Source organism: Leucoraja erinacea, chromosome 6, assembly GCF_028641065.1.
Source record: "Leucoraja erinacea ecotype New England chromosome 6, Leri_hhj_1, whole genome shotgun sequence".
In the NCBI taxonomy this organism is placed as follows: domain Eukaryota; kingdom Metazoa; phylum Chordata; class Chondrichthyes; order Rajiformes; family Rajidae; genus Leucoraja; species Leucoraja erinaceus.
In genome coordinates, this window is record NC_073382.1 from 76,718,818 (window position 1) to 76,742,324 (window position 23,507).

Sequence of the window (23,507 nt, forward strand, 5' to 3'; positions counted from 1 at the left end):
ATGAGCATGTTGATAAGTTAATTTGTCACTGTAATCAGGGTGGAGGTATATATATATCTTCTATATTACTAAAAGTCTGATCTTGACCACTTCCTGTTGTTCTGTATATTGATTTTAGAAAAAACGCTGCCACTTACCGCTGTGATTTTTGGCCATCTTACTCAGAGTCTCCCTCCACTGTGCAGGACAAGAGGATTGTTCCCATCGATGAAAAATAAAAGAGTCATTAGTGTTTAAAAAGTTGAGATTCTCTCTCCTAAAGGCCACGCCACTTCTGGAGGGACTATAAAACCCGAAAGTGTTGAATGCCTCAGTCAGTCCCTGCAAGATGGGGGAAGCGATAGGGTCATGTCTCTCAGTCTGAGCTGTGAATAACACTGAACATGCGATGAGAGAAGGTATGCAACTGGATGCAACAGAGTCAGGAGTAGTACCAGGTGTGCAGTGAGACCCAGTCTGGTCAACATGGGCCAGGTGTTTGATTATAATCTGATTTCCATACATGAATTTACTAAGATCATTCATGCGCTGCACGTGTTGATCAGAGTCTGGGCTCTACTGTGGAATGTAATTTAGTCTAACCTTATTCATAGCTAATCCAATTTTAAGCATAAATATTGCATTCAAGTGTGTTACAGTATGCACCAGATTGCACGATTTCAAGCTGAAAAATGCAAAATGCTGGTAAGGCTGCATTAGGAATATTGTGAGCAACTTAGGGCACCAAACCTGAGGAAGGATGTGCTGGCTCTGAGAGGGTCCAGATGAACTTTACAAGACTGATCCAAGGAATGAGTAGGTTACGTATGATGAGCATTTGACGGCACTGGGCCTGTATTATTTTAGAAGAATGAGGGGAGGACCTCATTGAAACTTACCGAATAATGAAAGGTTTGGATAGAGTGGATGTGGAGGGGATGTTTCCACTACTGGGAGAGTCTAGGACTGGACTAGCCTCAGAATTAAAGTATGTTCTTTTAGGAAGGAGATGATGATGAATTTCTTTAGTCAGAGGGTGGTGAATCTATGGAATGTTGGGCCAAGTCAGTGGATATATTTAAGGTAGAGTTAGATATATTCTTGATTAGTCAGACGTAATGCGGAGATGGCAGGAGAATGGAGTTAGGAGGAAGAGATAGATCAGTCATGATTGAATGGCAGAGTTGGTGGAGTAGACGATGGGCCGAATGGACTAATTCTACTCATGTCCCTTATGACCTGACCAATAATTCCCGCACATTAACATTGTCCTACACTCATTAGGGATAATTTACATGTATACTAAGCCAATTAGCCTACAAACTTGAACATCTTTGGAGTGTGGGAGGAAACGAAGGTCACGTGGAGAACGTATTAACTCATGTGCAGACAGCGCCCGTAGTTGGGATCGAACCCGGGACACCGGCGCTGTAAGGAAGCAGCGTACCGCTGCGCCAGAGTCCATTACAAGCGTCAGGTGTTCCCCGAAGGTACTCGGGAGACATTCGGCAATGTCCGGGCCCATTCGGCAACGTCCGGGCCCATTCGGCAACGTCCGGGCCGGAGCGGCAATTTCCGGGCCCATTCGGCAACGTCCGGGCCCATTCGGCAACGTCCGGGCCCATTCGGCAATGTCCGGGCCGGAGCGGCAACGTCCGGGCCCATTCGGCAACGTCCGGGCCCATTCGGCAATGTCCGGGCCCATTCGGCAACGTCCGGGCCGGAGCGGCAATGTCCGGGCCCATTCGGCAACGTCCGGGCCCATTCGGCAATGTCCGGGCCGGAGCGGCAATGCCCGGGCCCATTCGGCAATGCCCGGGCCCATTCGGCAATGTCCGGGCCCATTCGGCAATGTCCGGGCCGGAGCGGCAATGCCCGGGCCCATTCGGCAATGCCCGGGCCCATTCGGCAATGTCCGGGCCCATTCGGCAATGTCCGGGCCCATTCGGCAACGTCCGGGCCGGAGCGGCAATGTCCGGGCCCATTCGGCAACGTCCGGGCCCATTCGGCAACGTCCGGGCCCATTCGGCAATGTCCGGGCCCATTCGGCAACGTCCGGGCCCATTCGGCAACGTCCGGGCCCATTCGGCAATGTCCGGGCCCATCCGGCAACGTCCGGGCCCATTCGGCAATGTCCGGGCCGGAGCGGCAATGTCCGGGCCCATTCGGCAATGTCCGGGCCCACTCGGCAATGTCCGGGCCCATTCGGCAATGTCCGGGCCCATTCGGCAATGTCCGGGCCGGAGCGGCTCTGCAGCGGGAGGCGGCGCGGTGCATTGTGGGCGGGAGCCGGCCATCCTCCATGTTTACGGGAGCCGCCATTTTGTGTGTGTCGCTGCCGCGTCTCCGGCTCTTCGGAGACATTGTGCGTTTGAGGCACTGAAAGGAGTTGCTGGACGGTAGCCGGTGGTGAAGGCGGAGCTGTGTGGTCGCGGGGTGAGAGTGGGCCGCGTTGGCGTTCATGGGCAGATCTCGGAGCCGCAGCTCGTCGCGCTGCAAGCACGCCAAGGCCAGCAAGCACGGCAAGCGGCGGACGCGCTCACACTCGCGGGAGAAGGAGCGGCCGCGGAAACGCTCCAAGTCGCGGGAGAAGAAGGGCCGGCGACACGCAGCCGCTCGCCAATCGCGGTCCCGCTCCCGCTGCCGCAACACCCCCGAGCGCATCGACATCTTCGGCCGCAACCTCAGCAAGCGCAGCAGCCTGGACGAGAAGCAGAAGCGGGAGGAGGAGGAGAAGAAGGCCGAGCTGGAGAGGCAGCGTAAGATGTGAGTGAACTGGGGGGTGGATCCCACAGCGGCTTGGCGGCCGAGAGAGTTTTATTGTCATATATGTCCCAAACAGAACAATTACATTATTACGTGTAGGGAGGAACTGCAGATGTTGGTTTGAATCAAAGTAGACACAAAAAGCTGGAGTAACAGGCAGCATCTCTGGAGAGAAGGGATGGGTGACGTTTCGGGTCGAGACTTCTTCAGAATGAAATTTTTACTTGCAGCAGCACAACGGACTATGTAAAAATAGTACACTCTAAACAATATCATAAATGAGAGAGAAAAAAACTAGTTTTCACGGTTCCATCGCCCCGGAGATCCCCAAAAAGGGAAGGACCTCCACCTCAGAACACAGGTGGAGGTGGTGGTCAGAACAATTAAATTCGTATTGTGTGTAGGAAGTAACTGGAGATGCTGGTTTACACCCAAGCTAGACACAAAATGTTGGAGTGACTCAGCGGGTCAGGCAACATTTCTGGAGAAAAGGATTGGGTGATGTTTCGGGTGGAGACTCTTCAGGCTGAGAATTAGGGGAGAGGGATATAAGAGTTGGAAGATATTGAAGATGGGATGTTGCCAGTAGATTGGGGGCAGCTTTTCCTTCGAGTTGCTCGTCTAAAATTGCAGTGCATGGGCCCTGTTACCCTCAATAAATGAAAATCAGATTAGAGTCTCTACACCTCACTTTTGACACCCAATCTCATTGTATCTCTGTTAAAGTACCCCAAACAGTATTGGACAGTGATGCACAGGTGCTTATTACTTGCTTACTTCATTACAAATTGATAGTTTCAACCAAAGGACATTATTGCCATAGAGGGAGTGCAGAGAAGGTTCACCAGACTGATTCCTGGGATGTCAGGACTTTCATATGAAGAAAGACTGGAGAGACTTGGCGTATACTCACTAGAATTTAGGAGATTGAGAGGGGATCTTATAGAAACTTACAAAATTCTTAAGGGGTTGGACAGGCTAGATGCAGGAAGATTGTTCCCGATGTTGGGGAAGTCCAGGACAAGGGGTCACAGCTTAAGGATAAGGGGGTTATCCTTTAAGATGACAGATGAGAAAAACATTTTTCACACAGAGAGTGATGAATCTCTGGAACTCTCTGCCACAGAGGGTAAAGGGATCAGGGGTATGGAGAGAAGGCAGGTACGGGATACTGAGTTGGATGATCAGATTGAATGGTGCAGGCTCGAATGGCCTACTCCACCTATTTTATATGTATCTCTATGTATCTAAAGTCATTGTATAATGTGATTGAAAATAATCTGTGATTAATTACAAAGTTATGCCCCAAAATATATTGTAATTAATGGAAACCAAAAGCTTTTAAAATTTACCACATCTAAAACTGATCTGCTTTGAATAGCAGCATGTAACACAACCATGTCTGATCATCTTGTGAATGACTTTCCAATTATTGGGAATTGCCAATGCTTCAATGAGCGATGGAGCAAATTACTTAAAACTCTGAAGAGTCTTGGAAGACAAATGATGGAATGTGACTCCAGTGTCAGAATAATTCATCGTTTCTACCCAACGTGTGAAGTGAAAATCCTTTATTTAACATACTGTGAATGTTGACACTTTCTATTGCAGAATTAGTAATTCGGTATACTCAAGATAAAACTATATATTTAAGGGAGTTAAGTATGTGAGAAATTGAGATTAAGGAAGTATTCAACGATGACAGAGCATTCAAAATGGAACAATGAACTTTACAGAGACATGCAGAACTGATGTCAATCTGGAAGGAACTGCAGATGCTGGTTTACACAGCGGGACAGCTGCATTTCTGGGTAGGAATGGGTGAGTTTCGGGTTGAGACCCTTTTCAGAGGGGTCTGCAATCTGGAACTCGTTGAATGACAGGTCGCCTGCACCTGTAGCTAGAATGAGCTCATGTGCCATCTGCCAACAGAGCCCAGTCTTGCTTGGATTCATCAGCTTTAGGTGTGGTCAAGTGATCACAGGACTGGAAACTTTTCATTTCAGTGGGCCACACATTGATCAACTCTAGTAAGAGTCTGATCGCCCAGGTTTGATTTTTAATTGTATTATCAATACCTCATCATAAACCACATGGGTGTTATCATAACAAAGAAATTCAACATGTATAGTGACTGTAACAAGTGGATTGCGTTGGATATCTTGTGATGTGTGATCTACCACCAGAGATCCTAAACCCATTCCAATGTCCATAAGGTTGAAGTCAGGGGTGTGAATGAATACCCACCATTTGACTGAGGGCATCTCCAGTAATAGTCACTCAATTGTCTTGGAATTGGGTGAATACAGTTTTATTCTATTTAATTGAGTCAAGGTGAATACTAAATTTCTAGTTGTGTAGTGTTGAAAACTGGCTCTTTCGTCCAAATTGCCCACACCAGTTGGGACATTGTTGGCCGTTGTGGGTGAGTTGGGCATGTTTCCACACTGTATCACTTTACGATTCTATGACCAGCCAACATGCTGGGACATGTAGTGTAGCTGGGACTACGCTACTCCCAAATGCTCGTGTTGGCCCACATCCTTCTAAACCTATCCTATCCTTGTACCTGTCTAACTGTTTCTTGAATGTTGGGATAGTTTCTGTCTCCTCTGGCAGCTTGTTCCACATACCCACCACCCTTTGTGTGGAAAAAGTTACCCCTCGGATTCCTGTTACATTTTTTCCCCTTCACCTTAAACCTCTGGTTCCTGACTCGCCTCCTCTGGGCAAGAGACTCTGCAGCTACCCGATCCATTCCTCTCATGGTTTTATACAGCTTAATAAGATCAGCCCTCATTCTCCTGCGCTCCAAGGAATAGAGTCCCAGCCTACTTTCGACCTCTCTCTATAGCTCAGACACTCCAGCCCTGGCAACATCCTTGTAAATCTTCTCTGTACCCTTTCCAGTTTGACAAAATATTTCCTATAACATGGTGCCCAGAACTGAACACAGTAGTCTAAATGCGGCCTCAACAACGTCTTACTGCAACATGATCTCCCATTTTCTATAATCAATGTTCTGGTTGATGAAGGCCAATGGCCAAAGGCCTTTTTGACCACTCTATCTGCGACTCCACCTTCAAGGAACCATGCACCTGCACTCCTAGATCACTATGCTGTACGACACGCCCCAGAGCCCTATCACTCACTGCATAGGTCCTGTCCATGTTATGACTTCCCAAAATGTAACACCTCACATTTCTCTGTGTTAAATTCCATCGACCATTCCTCAGCCCACCTGACCAATTGATCAAGATCCTGCTGCAATTTTTCACAACTAGCTTCACTATCTGCAAAACCACCCACTTTTGTTTCATCTGCAAGCTTGCTATCCTTGCAATGTATGTTCTCATCCAAATCATTGACATATAATGCCCTCCATAGTGTTTAGACAAAGACCCATCATTTATTAATTAACCTCTGTACTCCACAATCTGTGATTTGTAATAGAAAAAAATCACGTGGTTAAAGTGCATATTGTCAGATTTTAATAAAGGCCATTTTTATACATTTTGGTTTCACCATGTCAAAATTACAGCAGCGTTTATACATAGTCCCCTATTTCAGGGCACCATAATGTTGGGACACAGCAATGTCATGTGAATTAAAATAGTCCTGTTTAGTATTTTGTTGCATATCCTTTGCATGCAATGACTGCTTGAAGTCTGCGATTCATGGACATCACCAGTCCTTTGCCAGGCCTGTATTGCAGCCATCTTCAGCTTATGCTTGTTTTGGGGGCTAGTCCCGTTCAGTTTTCTCATCAGCATATAAAATTCGTGCTCAACTGGTTTCAGATCGGGTGATGGACTTGGCCACTCAAGGATTTACCATTTTTTAGCTTTGAAAAACTCCTTTGTTGCAGTACGTTTGGGATCATTGTCTTGCTGTAAAATGAACCGCTGCCCAATGAGTTTTGAGGCATTTGTTTGAATTTGAGCAGATAGGATATATCGATACACTTCAGAATTCATTATGCTACTACCATCAACTGTTGTATCATCAAAATAAGATAAATGAGGCAATACCTTCTGCACCCTTGCATGCCCAGGCCATAATACCCCCACCACTGTGTTTCACAGATAAGGTGGTATGGATCTTGGGCTGTTCATTCTCTCCTCCTTACTTTTCTTTTACCATCATTCTGATATAAGTTAATCTTCATCTCATCTGTCCACAAGACCTTTTTTCCAGAACTGTGGTTGCTCTTTTAAGTACTTGGCAAACTGTAACCTGGTCATCCTATTTTTGCAGCTAACCAGTGGTTTGCACCTTGCATTGTAGCCTCCGTATTTCTGTTCATGAAGTCTTTTGTGGACAGTGATCATTAACAAATCCACACCTGACTCCTGAAGAGTGTTTCTGATCTGCCGGACAGGTGTTTGGGGATTGTTCTTTATTACTAGTCGACCCGTTGTGACGACCCTTGGATCCTTCAGGTCCCCATTGTGACGCCAGTCAAGTACACACTGCGCACGTGTGGATACCTCGTTGATAAGCAGCAATGAAAGTTTCCAAAGATGATGGAAAGACTAGAAATCTAAAGACGATGGAAAGCTGAGAGCTCTCTAATACCTGCATTATGGAGGCAATTAAACACACCTGAGCAATTACAAAGGCCTGTGAAGCCATGTGTTCCAAACATTATGGTGCCCTGAAATGGGGGACTATGTATAAACATAGCTGTAATTTCTACATGGTGAAACCAAAATGTATAAAATCTGACAGTGTGTATTTTAACCACATATGATTTTTTTTTTCATTACAAATCTCAAATTGTGGAGTACAGAGGCAAATAAATAAATGATTGGTCTTTGTCCCAAACATTATGGAGGGCACTGTTGATGACAAACAGTAACGGGCCTGGCACCGAACCTGATAAACACCACTGATCACAGGCCTCCAGTCCGAGAAGCAATTACCCCCGATCACCCTTTGCTTTCTTTCATGAAGCCAATTTTCTATCCATTCTGCTGTCTTCTTGGATCCCATGCAACATAATCTTCCAGAGCAGCCAACCATGTGGAACTTTGTCGAATGTTTTGCTGAAGTCCATATATACATCTACAGCTACATCATCAACCATTTTAGTCACGTCTTAAACTCAATCAGATTTGTGAGACACGACCTCCCACGTACAGAACCATGCCGACTCGTTAATCAGCCCATGTCGATCTAAATGCATGAACATCCTATCCCTGAGAATCTTCTCTCGTAACTTTCCAACTACAGATGATAAGCTCACTGGCCTATACTTCCCAGTATTTTCACTGCATCCTCTGCGTGAATAGAGGAACAGCATTTGCCACCCTCCAGTCTTCCGGCACACCACATGTATTTAACGACGACTGGTAAATTTCAACCAGGCTCCTGTAATTTCCTAGGTACACAAAAATGCTGGAGAAACTCAGCGGGTGCAGCAGCATCTATGGAGCAAAGGAAATAGGCAACGTTACGGGCCAAAACCTTTCTTCAGACTGATAGGGGGTGGCGGGGAGAAGGAAAAATCAGTTTGAAGAAGGGTTTCGGCCCAAAACGTTGCCCATTTCCTTCGCTCCATAGATGCTGCTGCACCCGCTGAGTTTCTCCAGCATTTTTGTGTACCTTCGATTTTCCATAATCTGCAGTTCCTTCTTAAACACTCCTGTAATTTCCTCTCTAGTTTCCCACAATGTCCTTGGATATACCTGATAAGGCCCTGGAGATTTGTCTACCTTCATACACAATAGTTCCTTCAACGCCTCTTTGACCGTAACACAGATTGCTCTCAATACACTTCCATTTTACTGTCCCAAGTTCCTGTTATAACTGGAACATGTTTGTGGTGTACATTTGATTTGGGGTTGGTGAAAAGGCACAGTTGGCATGACCTTGTCCACTATTGCAGGGAAGACTATTTCACTCATCATCCCACTACAACCCTTAACTTTTTAATTTTAAAATATAAATAAGTACATAAATATGTTGGCCCTAGCCAATGCCATAGGGTCAATGTATGAGGATCTTTTGGGCTTAAACAAGTTGAATTTTAACCAGTTTCAGAAAACTATAACTGAAAATTAACATGGAGTAATCAGCTTTAAAGAAAGTGAATAATTCGGTATTATAGACATACAATGAATTAATCATTTGCAGCATTCGGATTACTCTAAACACCATCGGACAGGCCATTGCCTTCAGTGCAGTCGGCAAGCCTATTTTCCTTGGGAGATCTTCCTCCACGACTTCCAACCTTGTATAACCCCAGATCATACAGCCTGTATTGAACGTATCTTCCCACATTTATTCCCCTTTGATCCAGTCCCCTCCCACTTATAGTGGTGACACTTTGAATGCCCTCTACTAATTTGATATTTTCCAATTCCCTGGTCCTGAATGCTTCATCCTTCCCTCTACACTTCCCTCTAAAGGCGATTTGCTTATTTTTCAAACAAAGGCTTAGTCGTTCCACTCCCACATGCATTAATTCACTTGGCTGATTTTTGTCCTTTTGTTTAGAGATACGACGTGGAAACAGACCCTTCAGCCTATCGAGTCTGTGCCGACTAACGTTTTATTTCCTAAACACTAGGGGCAATTTACAGAAGACAATTAACCTACAAACCCATGTGTCTTTGGAACATGGGAGGAAACTGAAGCACCCAGAGAAAACCCACATGGTCACAGGTAGAATGTACAAACTCTGTACAGATAGCACCCGTCATCAGGATCAAACCCTGGTCTCTGGCTCTGTAAGGCAGCAACTCTCCTGTGGCCCCATTGTGGGAACAACTTCTTCTATTCCACTCAGTTTCTCCTGATCAAAGCTATAGGTATGAATACTTGAATGGGCCTTTCTTTCAATGTAATTAGTGAACAGTTTCTTTTCAGGTGCACTCCCCCAAATCTTTCACCAGAATAGGCATGTCTACATTCCTGTTGGTTCGTACACTCATGCTGCGCTCAAATTTCATTTTGTTTAGCCAATTTCCACTGTGCTTTCACCTTCTTGTTATATCTTTCTGGATGCCACCATCCCAAGGGATAGGATTGTAATCACAATCCATTGCAAGCTGCCTTGAGCAAAAGACAAAGTGCTGGAAGAACTTAGTGGGTCAGGCAGCAGCTGCGGAGGGAATGGACAAGCTATATTTTGGGTCAGGACCCTTCTTTCATCTGAAACGGAGTCCCGACCTGAAATGTCGCCTTGTCCATTCCCTACACAGATACAGCCTGACCCACTGAGTTCCAATGGCACTTTGGAGACACAAGTAATTGCCGTTGCTGGTTTTCAAAAATAGCACAAAGTGCTGAAGTAACTCGGGCAACATCTCTGGAGAACATGGATAGGGTCGGGACCCTTCTTAAGACTCGTAGATAATGTTTCAGGTCGGGGCCTTTCTTCAGACTCCTCCCGAAGAAGCATCCGGACCCAAGACGTCAGCTGTTCATGTTCTCCAGAGATGCTGCCTGACCTGCTGAGTAAAGGGCCTGTCCCACTACGAGGTAATGCAAGAGCTCTCCCGAATTTAAAAATAAATAAAAAGTCAAACTCGTGGTATGTACGTAGGGTTACGTCGGAGCTCGGGTTATCTCTTAGTGGCTCGCAAGGCTAATGGCAGGTACTCGGGGAAACGCGGTAAACTCGTGAAGTTTTTTCAACGTTGAAAAATGTCCACGAGAGCCCCGAGTACCTACGAACAGTTATTACATGAGGGGGAACTTCTTTACTCAGAGAGTGGTAGCGGTGTGGAATGAGTTTCCAGTGGAAGTGGTGGAGGCAGGTTCGTTGGTATCATTTAAAAATAAATTGGATAGGCATATGGATGAGAAGGGAATGGAGGGTTATGGTGTGAGTGCAGGCAGGTGGGACTAGGGGAAAATAATTGTTTGGCACGGACTTGTAGGGTCGAGATGGCCTGTTTCCGTGCTGTAATTGTTATATGTTATTACCGTAATTCTCCGAGTTCGAATCAGGGGAAACTAGGGAGAACTCTTGAATTACTTCGTACAATGGGAGAGGCCCTTTACTCTGGCATTTTGCTTTTTTTTCAGCACTTTGTTCTTCTGCGCCAGATGGCAGCATCTGCAATCGCGTGTCTGTATTTTACTGTTCCACTGTAAAAGCTCCTCAAAGTACGCCAACTTTGAAGACTGGAGACGCAAGTAACATATTGGTCAAGTTGCTACCTTACAGCACCAGTGGCCCTGGTTCAATCATGACTATGGGTGCTGTCTGAACAGAGTACGCTCTTCCTGTGACCGCATTGGTTTTCTCTGGGTGTTCCAGTTTCCTCCCACACTCCAAAGACGTACATGTTTGTAGGTTAATTGGCTTCTGTAAATTAGAAAGGTTGTCCCTGTGTAGGATAGTGCTAGTGTATGGGTGATTGCTGGTTGGTGCAGACTCAGTGTGCCGAAGGACCTGTTTCTGCACTATATCTCTAAACTGTAAAGTAAAGTGTAAATAGACTGCAGATATTGGAAACTTAAGTAAAACACAAAGTGCTGAAGGAGCGCAGTTGGCCAGGCAGCAAATGGAAAAGCTGTGTTTTGGGTCAGGACCCTACTTTCGTCTGACATTCACCTCTTCTGGGAATTATATGAGACCCCCCTTGCACAGCTCGCCCTCTGCTTCCTCCTGCTCTCTGGTCTACGACCATGTTTTCATATCAATATACTATTGCAGCCGCATGTCTTTCTTCAGCACTTGTCTTTGCCGCCAACTTGTCCTGCATGGCTGCCAGCTCGTTTTTCAGGCCTCAACGTTTGGGCTCAGCCAGGATCTAAACTATATATACTGCATCCATTGTTATTCACATCCGTTCTCCTTGAGTATAGATCAGGAGAGGCACAGTGGAGAGTTTAGGACATGCACTCACCACTGTGCCTTTCCTAGTCCTCGCTCAGTAGTTCCTGTAGCTCCTGGCCTTGGTTTCCCAGTCATGCCATGGACCTCTCCTCTACCTCAATCTTTGACTGATCCATGCCTGCAATCAGTATTTTAGGTAGGCATTTCACCTACCTAACTGCCTCTGGGATAAAACCAGATTGAATAGGGCACACAATCCCACTCAATCTAGGCTTCCCTGGCCCTACCTGGCTGCAGACTGGATCCCCTGACTCTGCTAATTACACCAGCCTTCCCGGTTGGGAGCCAGTGACTTTCCTTTAATACTGATCACACCTTTTTCCATTACCACCCAACCCGCACATCAGCACACACACCCCTATCTCCACTGTTCCTCCCCTGAGCATCCTTCTGTTCACCCTGATCTACTCAGACCCTATGCCTGACCCAAGCGCCAACCCTTCGTTGACAGCCCCTTCTCCTATTTCCCACCCTCATCCTGGACTTCCCCCGCACAACCACCCTCAATCTTTCATCTTCAAATACTGCCATGACATGGACCACCTCGACCGCTGGATTCCCCTATCCACTCCAGACTCACCCATTTACGAAAACACTGCTTTCTACTTCTTCACAATTCCAGTACTTTCCATCAAACCAGTTGCAAAGTGCAGTACCATTATAGTCTGGCAGACTGATCTTTACCATACTGAGGCTGGCTGTTGGCTCTCAGATACCTCTTCCTAGCTACTCCTTGAACATGACCCCACTGATGAACAGCAGGCCCAATCTGTCATCAGTCTGAAGAAGGGTCATGCCATAAAACGTCATAAGGAATAGTAGAATTAGGTCATTCAGCCTATCAAGTCTATTCCGACATTCAATCATGGCTGATCTATCTCGCCTTCCTAACCCCATTCTCCTTCCTTCTCCCCATAACCTGGTGAACTGAGGCCCAGCACAAACTAGTGGAATATCGTCTTTTGTTCACTTTAGGTCGTTGTTCTGCAACCTGATGATATGAATCATGAATATTCCAATTTTTGATAACCATCACATCTAATATAGTATCCTCCATAGTGATTGGGACAAAGACCCATCATTTATTTATTTTTATACATTTCGGTTTCACCATGTAGAAATTACAGCAGTGTTTATACATAGTCTCCCCATTTCAGGGCACCGTAGTGTTTGGGACACAGCAATGTCATGTAAATGAAAGTAGTCATGTTAAGTATTTTGTTGCATATCCTTTGCATGCAATGTCTGCTTGAAGTCTGCGATTTATGGACATCACCAGTTGCTGGGTGTCTTTTCTGGTGATGCTCTGCCAGGCCTGCATTGCAGCCATCTTTAGCTTATGCTTGTTTTGGGGGCTAGTCCCCTTCAGTTTTCTCTCCAGCATATAAAAGGCATGCTCAATTGGGTTCAGATCGGGCGATTGACTTGGCCACTCACCAGTTGACCATTTTTTAGCTTTGAAAAACTCTTTTTTTTCTTCTGCTTTAGCAGTATGTTTGGGATCGTTGTCTTGCTGTAGAATGAACGGCCGGCCAATGAGTTTTGAGGCATTTGTTTGAACTTGAGCAGATAGGATATGCCTGTACACTTCAGAATTCATTATGCTACTACCATCAGCAGTTGTATCATAAATTAAGATAAGTGAGCAGGTACCTTCAGGTGCCATACATGCCCAGGCCATAACACCCCCACCACCATGTTTCACAGATAGAAACATAGAAATTAGGTGCAGGGGTAGGCCATTCGGCCCTTCAAGCCCTTCAATGAGGTGGTATGCTTTGGATCTTGGGCAGTTCCTTCTTTCCTCCATACTTTGCTCTTGCCATGATTCTGATATGTTAATCTTCATCTCATCTGTCCACAAGACCTTTTTCCAGAACTGTGGTTGCTCTTTTAAGTAGTTTTTGGCACTGTAACCTGGCATCTTGCAGTATAGCCTTTGTATTTCTGTTCATGAAGTCTTCTGCGGACAGTGGTCATTGACAAATCCACACCTGACTCCTGAAGAGTGTTTCTGATCTTTATTATTGAGAGAATTCTTCTGTCATCAGCTGTGGAGGTCTTCCTTGGCCTGCCAGTCCCTTAGCGATGAGTAAGCTCACCAGTGCTCTCTTTCATCTCAGTCTCTGCAAGATGGAGGAGGGAGAGGTCATGACTCGCTGTCTTTAGTGGCCTTGCACCCCGCTTGAAATGGCATGAATGATGTTCCAAACAGTTAATTTTGGTAAGCCTAAGGGTTAGGTGATGTTTCCTAACAGTTTTATTCTTGTTTCTCAGTCTCATAATAGGTTCTTTGACTTTCATTGGCATAACTTTGGTCCTCGTGTTGATAAACAGCAGTAAATGTTTCCAACGGTGATGGAAAAACTGGAGGAAAGACTAGGTGCTGAGAGCTCTCTTATACCTGCATTAAGGAGGCATTTAAACACATCTGTGCAATTACAAACACCTGTGAAGCCATGTGTCCCAAACATTATGGTGCCCTAAAATGGGGGGGGGGGGCTGGATAGAGAATTGGCTTCATGGACATAAGCAGGGGATGGTGGACGGTTATTTTTCGGACTGGAGGCATGCGACTAGTGGTGAGCCTCGTGTGTGGATGCTGGGCCCATTGCTGTTTGTGGTTTACATAATCGACGTGGGTGAGAATATACAAGGTATGGTTAGTAACTTTGCAGAAGACACTGAAGTAGTGTTGCAGGTAAACGGGGTGTTCAAGAAGGCTATAAGGCCTGTCTCACTTGGGCCGTCACTTACGCAACGGTCTGGTAGTGACTGTCGAGCGACGGTCCCGCGAGAATCGCTCGCATTATCATGCACCCGCGTAGCCGTCTGGAGCACGTGACGTCATTTGAAGATGGGCACAAAATGCAGGAGTAACTCAGCGGGACCGGCAGCATCTCTAGAGAGAAAGAATGGATGACGTTTCCGGTCGAGACCCTTCTGTCTGAAAGAAGGGTCTTGACCTGAAACGTCACCCATTCCTTCTCTCCAGATATGCTGCCGGTCCTGCTGAGTTACTCCTGCATTTTGTGTCTATCTTCAATCTTCTTGGCCCCGCTCTGGGAGTATCAGTGGGGGCGGATCCGGATCCGCAACGGCCGTGAGCCCCGGGCTGAGTTCGACGATCGCTTGCCTGCTTCTGCTGTTGGAGGTGAGACGTCGCGCCAGGGTCTTGAGCCTGTCCCACTTTGGCCAACAGTTACGCGACAGGCCTGTGGCGTGTGTCTCTCTGCCCATTTCTGAATCTATAGTACTAAAATTCTGATCTTGACCACTTCCTGTTGTTCTGTATATTGATTTTAGAAAAAACGCTGCCACTTACGGCTCTGATTTTTGGCCATCTTACTCGGATGGAGTAAGCTGGATCGAGGTCATTCTTGCTGCGTAGGACTAGAGGATTTTTCCTATCGATTAAAAATAAAAGAGTTATTAGTGTTAAAAAAATGTTGAGATTCCCTCTCCTGAAGGCCATGCCCTTTCCGGAAGGACTATAAAACCCGGAAGTGTTGAGTGCCTCAGTCAGTCTCTGCAAGATGGGGGAGCTAGAAGATCACGTCTCTCAGTCTGAGCTGTGAATAACACTGAACTGCTTCTACTAAACTGTGAGTGGTTTTACTGACCTGTCAGTGCCCTTAATGTGGTTTGAAAATATAGTTTGGAAATGCTAAGGCTGTGTTGCCTTTGGTTTGGAAATGCTAAAGCTGTGTTGCCTTTGGTTTGGAAATACTAAAGTTGTGTTGCCTAATTATAGTTGCCTTGCCTAATTAAAGTTGCCTTCTATATAATTAAAAGTCCAATCTTGACCATTTCCTGTTTGCGCTTTATATTGATTTTAGAACAAAAAGGCTATCACGTACGGCTGTGATTTTTGGCCATCTTACTCGGAGTCCCCCTCCGCTCATCAGGTGCCGAGGATTTTCCCATCGATGGAAAATAAAAGAGTTATTAGTGTTTAAAAAACGTTGAGATCCTCTCCTGTCAATCACGTCATGAAGGCCACGCCCCCCTTTCTGGTGGGAGGGACTATAAAACCTAGAAGTGTGGGCCTGGCTCAGTCTCTGCAAGATGGAGGAGGGAGAGGTCACGACTCGCTGTCTTTAGTGGCCTTGCACCCCGCTTGAAATGGCATGAAACTGCACTTGAATTTGGTGGCCTTGCACCCCGCTTGAAATGGAATTTCAAGGAATAGCCATGAGTCCACTGCCAGCCCACCAGCCGTGAGTGAGCTGCCAGCACAAGAGGCTTGAGTGACTGAGCCGCCAGTCCAAGAATCCATTCGGCCCACAATATTCATACTAGCCCTCTGGAAACCAGTTCCTTCAGTCCACAACACCCATACTAGCGCTCCAGAAAGCAGCCCCCCCGGCCACCAATATTGGAATTGATGGAAAGGTGGAATATTGCGTTGGGGGACCAGCCCTCCCGTGTGATGCTGGGACCCAACAGGTCCCACTTAGTCTAGTTTAATCTATATCCTGCTGTATACTTTGACAGTGTTCCCCGGTGTCTACCAATCTTTGTGTGGTCTGCAAATTTACTAGCTAAATTGAGGTCCCAGCAGAACTTCACAGGTCATGGACCTCAGAAAAACTCTCGTCCACCACTGCCGGTTTAGCCTATTTTGAATCCGTATGGTAAACATAAAGTGCATTGGGCTATCCATGTTCAGAGTTATGTTTGAGTTGAGTCTAATTGTGTATTTGGCTATTCGGAAATAGCTGTGGTGAAGTAGCTATTCCTGAACCTGGATGTTGCAGATTTCAGGCTCCTGTACCTTCTACCTGAAGGTAGCGGGGAGATGCGTGTGTGGCCAGGATGGTGTGGGTCCTTGATGATGCTGCCAGCCTTTTTGAGGCAGCGACTGCTATAGATCCCCTCGATGATAGGGAGGTCAGAGCCGATGATGGACTGGGCGGTATTTACAACTTTTTGTAGTCTTTTCCGCTCCTCGGCACTCAATTTGCCGAACCAAGCTACTGTGCACCTGTAGAAGTGTCAGTGCGAGTAACCTCAATTGCTCCTTTGATCGCGCTGACACAGGAGTAAGCTCCGCCGCCTGCTGTCCTGTTATCCATCGCCTGCTCAGCTTCTTCTTCATCGCATACTTTAGTCTGTGTTACTATTAACATTCTCGGGGCACCTATGCCTTCTAACTTCACAGGTCATTCTTGCATTCTTCCCAATACACATTCAGAATAGCTTAAAATACATACAATTGTGATCCCCAAGTACATTGCCATATTGATTAGCCAGTCCGACCAGCCTCCGAAGACCCAATTTCTCCAGCCACTTGCCTCCTTCATGTTATCCAACTGTTCTTTTATTTTAACAATGAAACGGGTGATGTTCTCAGTCTGATCCATGATACACTTTCCTTTCACAATGACACAAACACCGCCTTCCCGAGCCAGTAGGTAGTCCAGGGCATATCTAATCTGCATCACAAATTGTCTAAGCTCGGATAATTCTTTAGTTACTGCTGCGATAGTCCCCGTGGTAGTGTTTCCCAGGATCATTCGTCCACATATGATGTACTTACGATTATTAGCCTCTATGTAGCCTCCTGTCCATCCTATACTGCAAAAGCCAGCCCATCCTGCCGAATTTGCCAAGGGTTTTTCAATTAAAGCAGAATTCTTCAGAACATTCGATCGGACACCCACTGTGAGGGACAGGTTATTGTCATAAGGACCAGGGTTCCTATCGCTACTTGTCTAAGAAATGGTGGAGTCAGGAAAAATAGTGGCGGTGCCATTAGAGAATAAGAGGAGATCCAGTGATTTTAAAAACAAGGCGCTATTGCATCCTGAATACTCGTTTAGGTCTCGCACTTTTCCCCCTGTCTATTTCATAAACTGCTCTGAGAACCATCGCGCATCCCTGCCACCTCCTTCTTTGCTCATTTGGGTAAATAGGAACATGTATACTCCATAGACCAGTTGGGGTCCTATGGCAAGGGAAGCACAGGTATAGTGGTGACATTCACACTTCCCATGGTCATCTATGATCTGGCAGGTCCTGTTATCGCAGAATGACATCAAATATGTTATGTGGGTTGGGTGCTTGACATACGCATCCCTCCCCTTCCTGGTGGAAGCAATTCTCGTATGACCTGAGGTCATCATTGGTTTTGAATCTGCACGGGTTGGGGGAGCCTCTCATGACATTCAGCCCACATATGTACATATGTGAGTTGTCCTTTGGTAACGGAAGACAGATAATAGGCAGGGCAGCAGGGGGGTCGTAAATGAGGTGGATGGGTTTGGGCGCCTTTACATTTTTGTACTCCATCCAATTCTCACATGTAAGATACCTTAGGGCAGGAGTCGGCAACCTTGTTCTGCATAGGGGCCAGGACCCATGTCTGTGAGCGGATGGCGGGCCACATCTATTGCCGTAGTGTGACACTTGTGTAGTTTTTCGCATTCGTTTTCATGTGTTTTTCACTTAGTTTTCTGCAGTTCCCTGGTCGGCTCGCCTGCCCCGGGACTGGCTGCATCGCCCAGGTCACTGGCGTGCCCCAAGATGAGCTGCAGTTCCCAGATTAGCTCATGTTCCCGGGACTGGCTGTAGTTCCCAGATCCGCTCGCGTCCTCGGGACTGGCTACAGCTCCCAGGTCGGATTGCCTTCCCCGGGACTGGTTGTAGCGCCCAGGTCGCCTGCGTGCCCCGTGACTAGCTGCAGTTCCCATTTCAGCTCGCGTCCCTGGGACTGGCTACAATTCCTTGGTCACAAAATCTAATTGGGGAAAAAAAAACGCCTGTGGGCCGGATGATTTCGGGTTACGGGCGATATCCGACCTGTGGGCCGTAGGTTGCCGACCCCTGCCTTAGTGGGTTCCATTCTAGCCATGTTAAATAATGCCTGTACTGATGTCTGGTGTGGGGGGGGTTAACAAACAACTGGCTGCGGGGAGAAAATGGCAAAGTGGGCTCGGAGGAATAAGTTGCCCTTGGGATTCTACAAAAGGATGTTACTTTGAAGTCCCGTTTTTCTCTTATTATCTGTGGACATTCGTGCTTAAGGCGTAGGGACATGGCGCAGGGACTTTTGCTCCCTCCTTTTGACATGCATAATCAAATTTACACAGAAACTGGTAACATGGCAATAGTCCATAATTATTATTCTTGTTCCTCCTCAACAATGATGATTGGTGAGATGGTGCCAGGAGCCCGAGGCATCCAGCCAGTCGAGTGAGTTTCCATTCTCCAAATCCTTCCTTGCTGTCATCATCACATTGCAGTGCGAAACAACTGCAGATGCTGGAACAATCGAAGGTAGACAAAAGTGCTGGAGAAACTCAGCGGGTGAGGCAGCATCTATTGAGCGAAGGAATAGGTGACGTTTCGTGTTGAGACGCTTCTTCAGACTGATGTGGGAGTGGGGGGCGGGAAGAAGAGGTGGAGACAGTGGTCTGTGGGAGAGCTGGGAAGGGGAGGGGAAAGAGGGAGAAAGCAAGGACTACCTGAAATTGGAGAAGTCAATGTTCATAACGCTGGGATGTAAACTACCTTAGCAAAATATGAGATGCTGCTCCTCCAATTTGCAGTGGGACTCACTCTGGCCATGGAGGAGGCCCAGGACAGAAAGGTCGGATTCGGAATGGGAGGGGGAGTTGAAGTGCTGAGTCCCCGGGAGATCAGGATGGTGGTTGCGAAGTGAGCGGAGGTGTTGGGCGAAGCGATTGCCAAGCCTACACTTGGTCTCACTGAAGTAGAGCAGCTGTCACCTAGAACAGCGGATGCAATAGATGAGGTTGGAGGAGGTGCAGGTGAACCTCTGCTGAACCTTGGCTTTGGTCCTTGGATGGAGTCCAGGGGAGAGGTGAAGCGACAAGTGTAGCATTTCCTGCGGTTGCAAGGGGAAGTACCAGGGGAGGGGGTGGTTTGGGTGGGAAGGGACGAATTAACCAGGGAGTTACGGAGGGAGCGGTCTCTGCGGAAAGCCGAAAGGGGATGAGGTGGGAAGATGTGGTCAGTGGTGGGATCCCGTTGGTGGCGACAATTTTGGAGGATTATCTGTTGTATGTGACGGCTGGTGGGGTGGAAGGTGGGGACAAGGGGGACTCTGCCTTTGTTGCGAGTGGGGGTATGGGGAGTGAGAGCGGAGGTACGGGATATAGATGAGACCCTGGTGAGAGCCTCACTATAGTCGAAGTGGGGAACCCCCGTTCCCAAATGAATGAGGACCTCCGATGCCCTGGTTTGGAACACCTCATCCTGGGTGCAGATGCGGGGTAGACGGAGGAATTGGGAGTAGAGGATAGAGTCCTTACAGGAAGCAAGGTTGAAAGAAGTGTAGTCCAGATAGCCATGGGAGTCAGTGGGTTTGTAATAGATGAAGAAAGACTGGATAGACTCGGCTTGCACTCGCTAGAATTTAGAAAACTGCAGTAGAACCTCCCTGCTCTTATACTCAAATCCTTTTACTATGAATGCGAACATACCATTTGCTTTCTTCACTGCCTGCTGCACCTGCACTTTCAATGACTGGTGTACCATGACACCCAGGTCTCGTTGCATCTCCCCTTTTCCTAATCGGCCACCATCCAGATAATAGTCTACTTTCCTGTTTTTGCCACCAAAGTGGATAACCTCACATTTATCCACATTATACTGCATCTGCCATGCATTTGCCCACTTACCCAACCTATCCAAGTCACCTTGCAGCCTCCTAACATCCTCCTCACAGCTAACACGGCCCCCCAGCATCGTGTCATCTGCAAACTTGGAGATGTTGCATTCAATTCCCTCATCCGGATCATTAATGTATATTGTAAATAGCTGGGATCCCAGCACTGAGCCTTGCGGTACCCCACTAGTCACTGCCTGCCATTCTGAAAAGGATCCGTTTACTCCTGCTCTTTGCTTCCTGTCTGCCAGCCAGTTCTCTATCCACATCCCAATACTGTGTGCTTTTAAGTTTGCATACTAATCTCTTATGTGGGACCTTGCGAGATATAACACATCCACTGGTTCTCCCTTATCCACTCTACTAGTTACATCCTCGAAAAATTATATGATTTACCTTTCATAAATCTATGCTGACTTTGTCCAATGAATTCACCACTTTCCAAATGTGCTGCTATCCCATCTTTAATAACTGACTCTAGTATTTTCCCCAGTACCGATGCTAGATTAACTGGTCTGTAATTCCCAGTTTTCTCTCTCTCTCTCCCTTTTTAAAAAGTGTGGATACATTAGCTACCCTCCAATCCTCAGGAACTACTCCAGAATCTAAAGAGTTTTGAAAAATTATCACTAATGCATCCACTATTTCTGGGGCTACTTCCTTAAGTACTCTGGGATGCAACTTATCTGGCCCTGGGGATTTATCGGCCTTTAATCCATTCAATTTACCTAACACCATTTTCCGGTTAACCTGGATTTCACTCAGTTCCTCCACCTCATTTGACCCCCGGTTCCCTGCTATTTCCAGCAGAAATAAACAAAGTTTATTTTCTTTAAGTTCAGGACCCTTGTTTCTGAATTAACAATGTCACTCTCCATCCTAATGAAGAACTCAACCGTATTATGGTCACTCTTGCCCAAGGGGCCACGCACAACAAGACCGCTAACTAACCCTTCCTCATTACTCAATACCCAGTCTAGAATAGCCTGCTCTCTCGTTGGTTCCTCTACATGTTGGTTTAGAAAACTATCCCGCGTACATTCCAAGAAATCCTCTTCCTCAGCACCCCTGCCAATTTGATTCACCCAATAAAGTAAAGTAAAAGTAAAGTAGCCTTTATTGTCATTCAGACCTTGTGGTCTGAACAAAACTTTGTTGCCTTGCAGTCCTACATATAGTAAAAAATGACAAAAACACACAATAAACGCACATTAACATCCACCACAGTGAGTTCACAAGGCAACTCCTCACTGTGATGGAAGGCAAAAGTCTAAGTCATTGTCTCTTCCCTTATTCTCCCTCTGCGCCGAGGTGATCCAGGCTTCGAATGTTGTGACCCCGCCGGGTGAAGGTAAGTAATGTCAGTCCCGCGGCTGAATCCAAGATCCGCGAACAAGCCGGGATGGTCTAAGCCGCCGAAGCTGCCACCCTCCATTCCAGCGGACGCAGCTGTTGTCACGGGAGCTCCAGAGAACAGGTCACCAGCCTGTATCCTGCGAGCTCCCGACGATGTCATCCACTGGGCCCGCGGACCGCTCAGAGGTCGGGTCGCCGCTGCCGCTGCCCGCTCCGAGGTCAGGTCGCCACTGCCTCTGCCCGCTCCAAGGTCGGGTGGCCGCTGCCTCTGCCCCAGCTCCGAGGCCGCCAGCTATTAGGCCTCGGCTCAGGCGGAGACGGAGACAGGGATACGACAAGAGAAGTCGCATCCCCCCCCGAGGAAGAGACCAAAAACATGTTTCTCCCCCCCGCACACACACACACATACACCAAAAATTAACTAAAACAGGACAAAAGAACAACACAAAAAAGAAAAAAACAGACCGACTGCAGGCGAGCCGCAACTGCTAAGGCAGCTCCAAGATGGCGGCTCTGCCTTAGCCTCTATATGTAGATTGAAGTCACCCATTATAACTGTTTTACCTTTGTTACACGCATTTCTAATTTCCTGTTTGATGCCATCCCCAACTCCACTACTACTGTTAGGTGGCCTGTACACGACTCCCACTAGCGTTTTCTGCCCCTTAGTGTTTCGCAGCTCTACCCATATCGATTCCACATCCTCCAAGCTAATGTCCTTCCTTTCTATTGCGTTAATCTCCTCTCTAACCTGCAACGCTACCCCACTTCCTTTTCCTTTCTGTCTATCCCTCCTGGATATTGAATATCCCTGGATGTTCAGCTCACAGCCTTGGTCACCCTGGAGCCATGTCTCCGTGATCCCAACTATATCATATTGAAGAAGAAAGATATTTCTATAAATCTAACAAAGTCTAATGTTTACAGTCTTACTTAAGACAATACATTTCTTAAATTGTTTCACCACAATTTTAGACAATTTGAAATACTAGTACCTATGTCTTTAAAACATTAATTATATAAGTTTGCTGAATTACAGTTTCTAAGTTCAAAAACCCCAATCTCCCAACCAAGCATACATGGATCATAAATCTGTCAACTTAATTAATAAGTGTTTGGTGCAAGGATACAACTCAATTCTAATTTGTAGCCCCTTTCCTGCTATCTGGAAGCTGGATTTCCAATCTCATGTACAAGGCAGAACACAAGGGAGATTTACAACTCAAACCATTACATCAGAATTACATCTGCTTCTTCGACTTTCTAAAAACATATCCATCAATCTAATTCTCTTCCTCGCCAAGCAACTACTCCCCTTCATATACATCCTACCCCTTATCCCAATCTCATTATATTTTAACATAGCCAAGGCTAACTACTGGGTCTATTATCTCTCAGCCTTGAATTCTATCTCAAACTCAGCATACACCTCACAGCTCAAGAATGTGCCATAGAGAAAGAGCAGTTGACCTCTGGCCTAAGAAGAGGCCCCTATTCAGCTATCCATTCTTCAACACAAAGTCATATCAAATACAATTTCCTCCAGTGTTATAATTGCCTCAAAACAATCAACTAAGCTAAGCAGGTTCAGGTTTCTATGCTTTGATTCATCTTTCCCTGTGTGTATGTTTCATTGTACCTTATTTCATTAGGAGACGTATTTCAGAAAACCTTAAGCAATTTACTGCAAATTACCTAGCTTATATAAAAGTCACTATCCAAGCGGTTCTATTATATGATATTTCCTCACTCTGGATATTTTGAAGAGAGAGCTAGATAGGGCTCTTAAAGATAGCGGAGTCAGGGAATATGGGGAGAAGGCAGGAACGGTGTACTGATTGGGGATGATCAGCCATGATCACATTGAATGGCGGTGCTGGCTCGAAGGGCCGAATGGCCTACTCCTGCACCTACTGT

The 23,507-nt window shown here is 46.5% G+C and overlaps 1 protein-coding gene across 1 annotated transcript in view; it reads left to right on the plus strand.

The window, feature by feature from the left end:
* Positions 1-2,247: 2,247 nt before the first annotated feature.
* Positions 2,248-23,507, plus strand: part of arglu1b (arginine and glutamate rich 1b) — a 39,446-nt gene continuing 18,186 nt past the window's right edge. Inside the window, exon 1 of the mRNA XM_055637405.1 lies at positions 2,248-2,745. Within this exon, the coding sequence (XP_055493380.1) occupies positions 2,441-2,745 (305 nt within the window). The 5' untranslated portion in view covers positions 2,248-2,440. The remainder of the gene's footprint in view (positions 2,746-23,507) is intronic.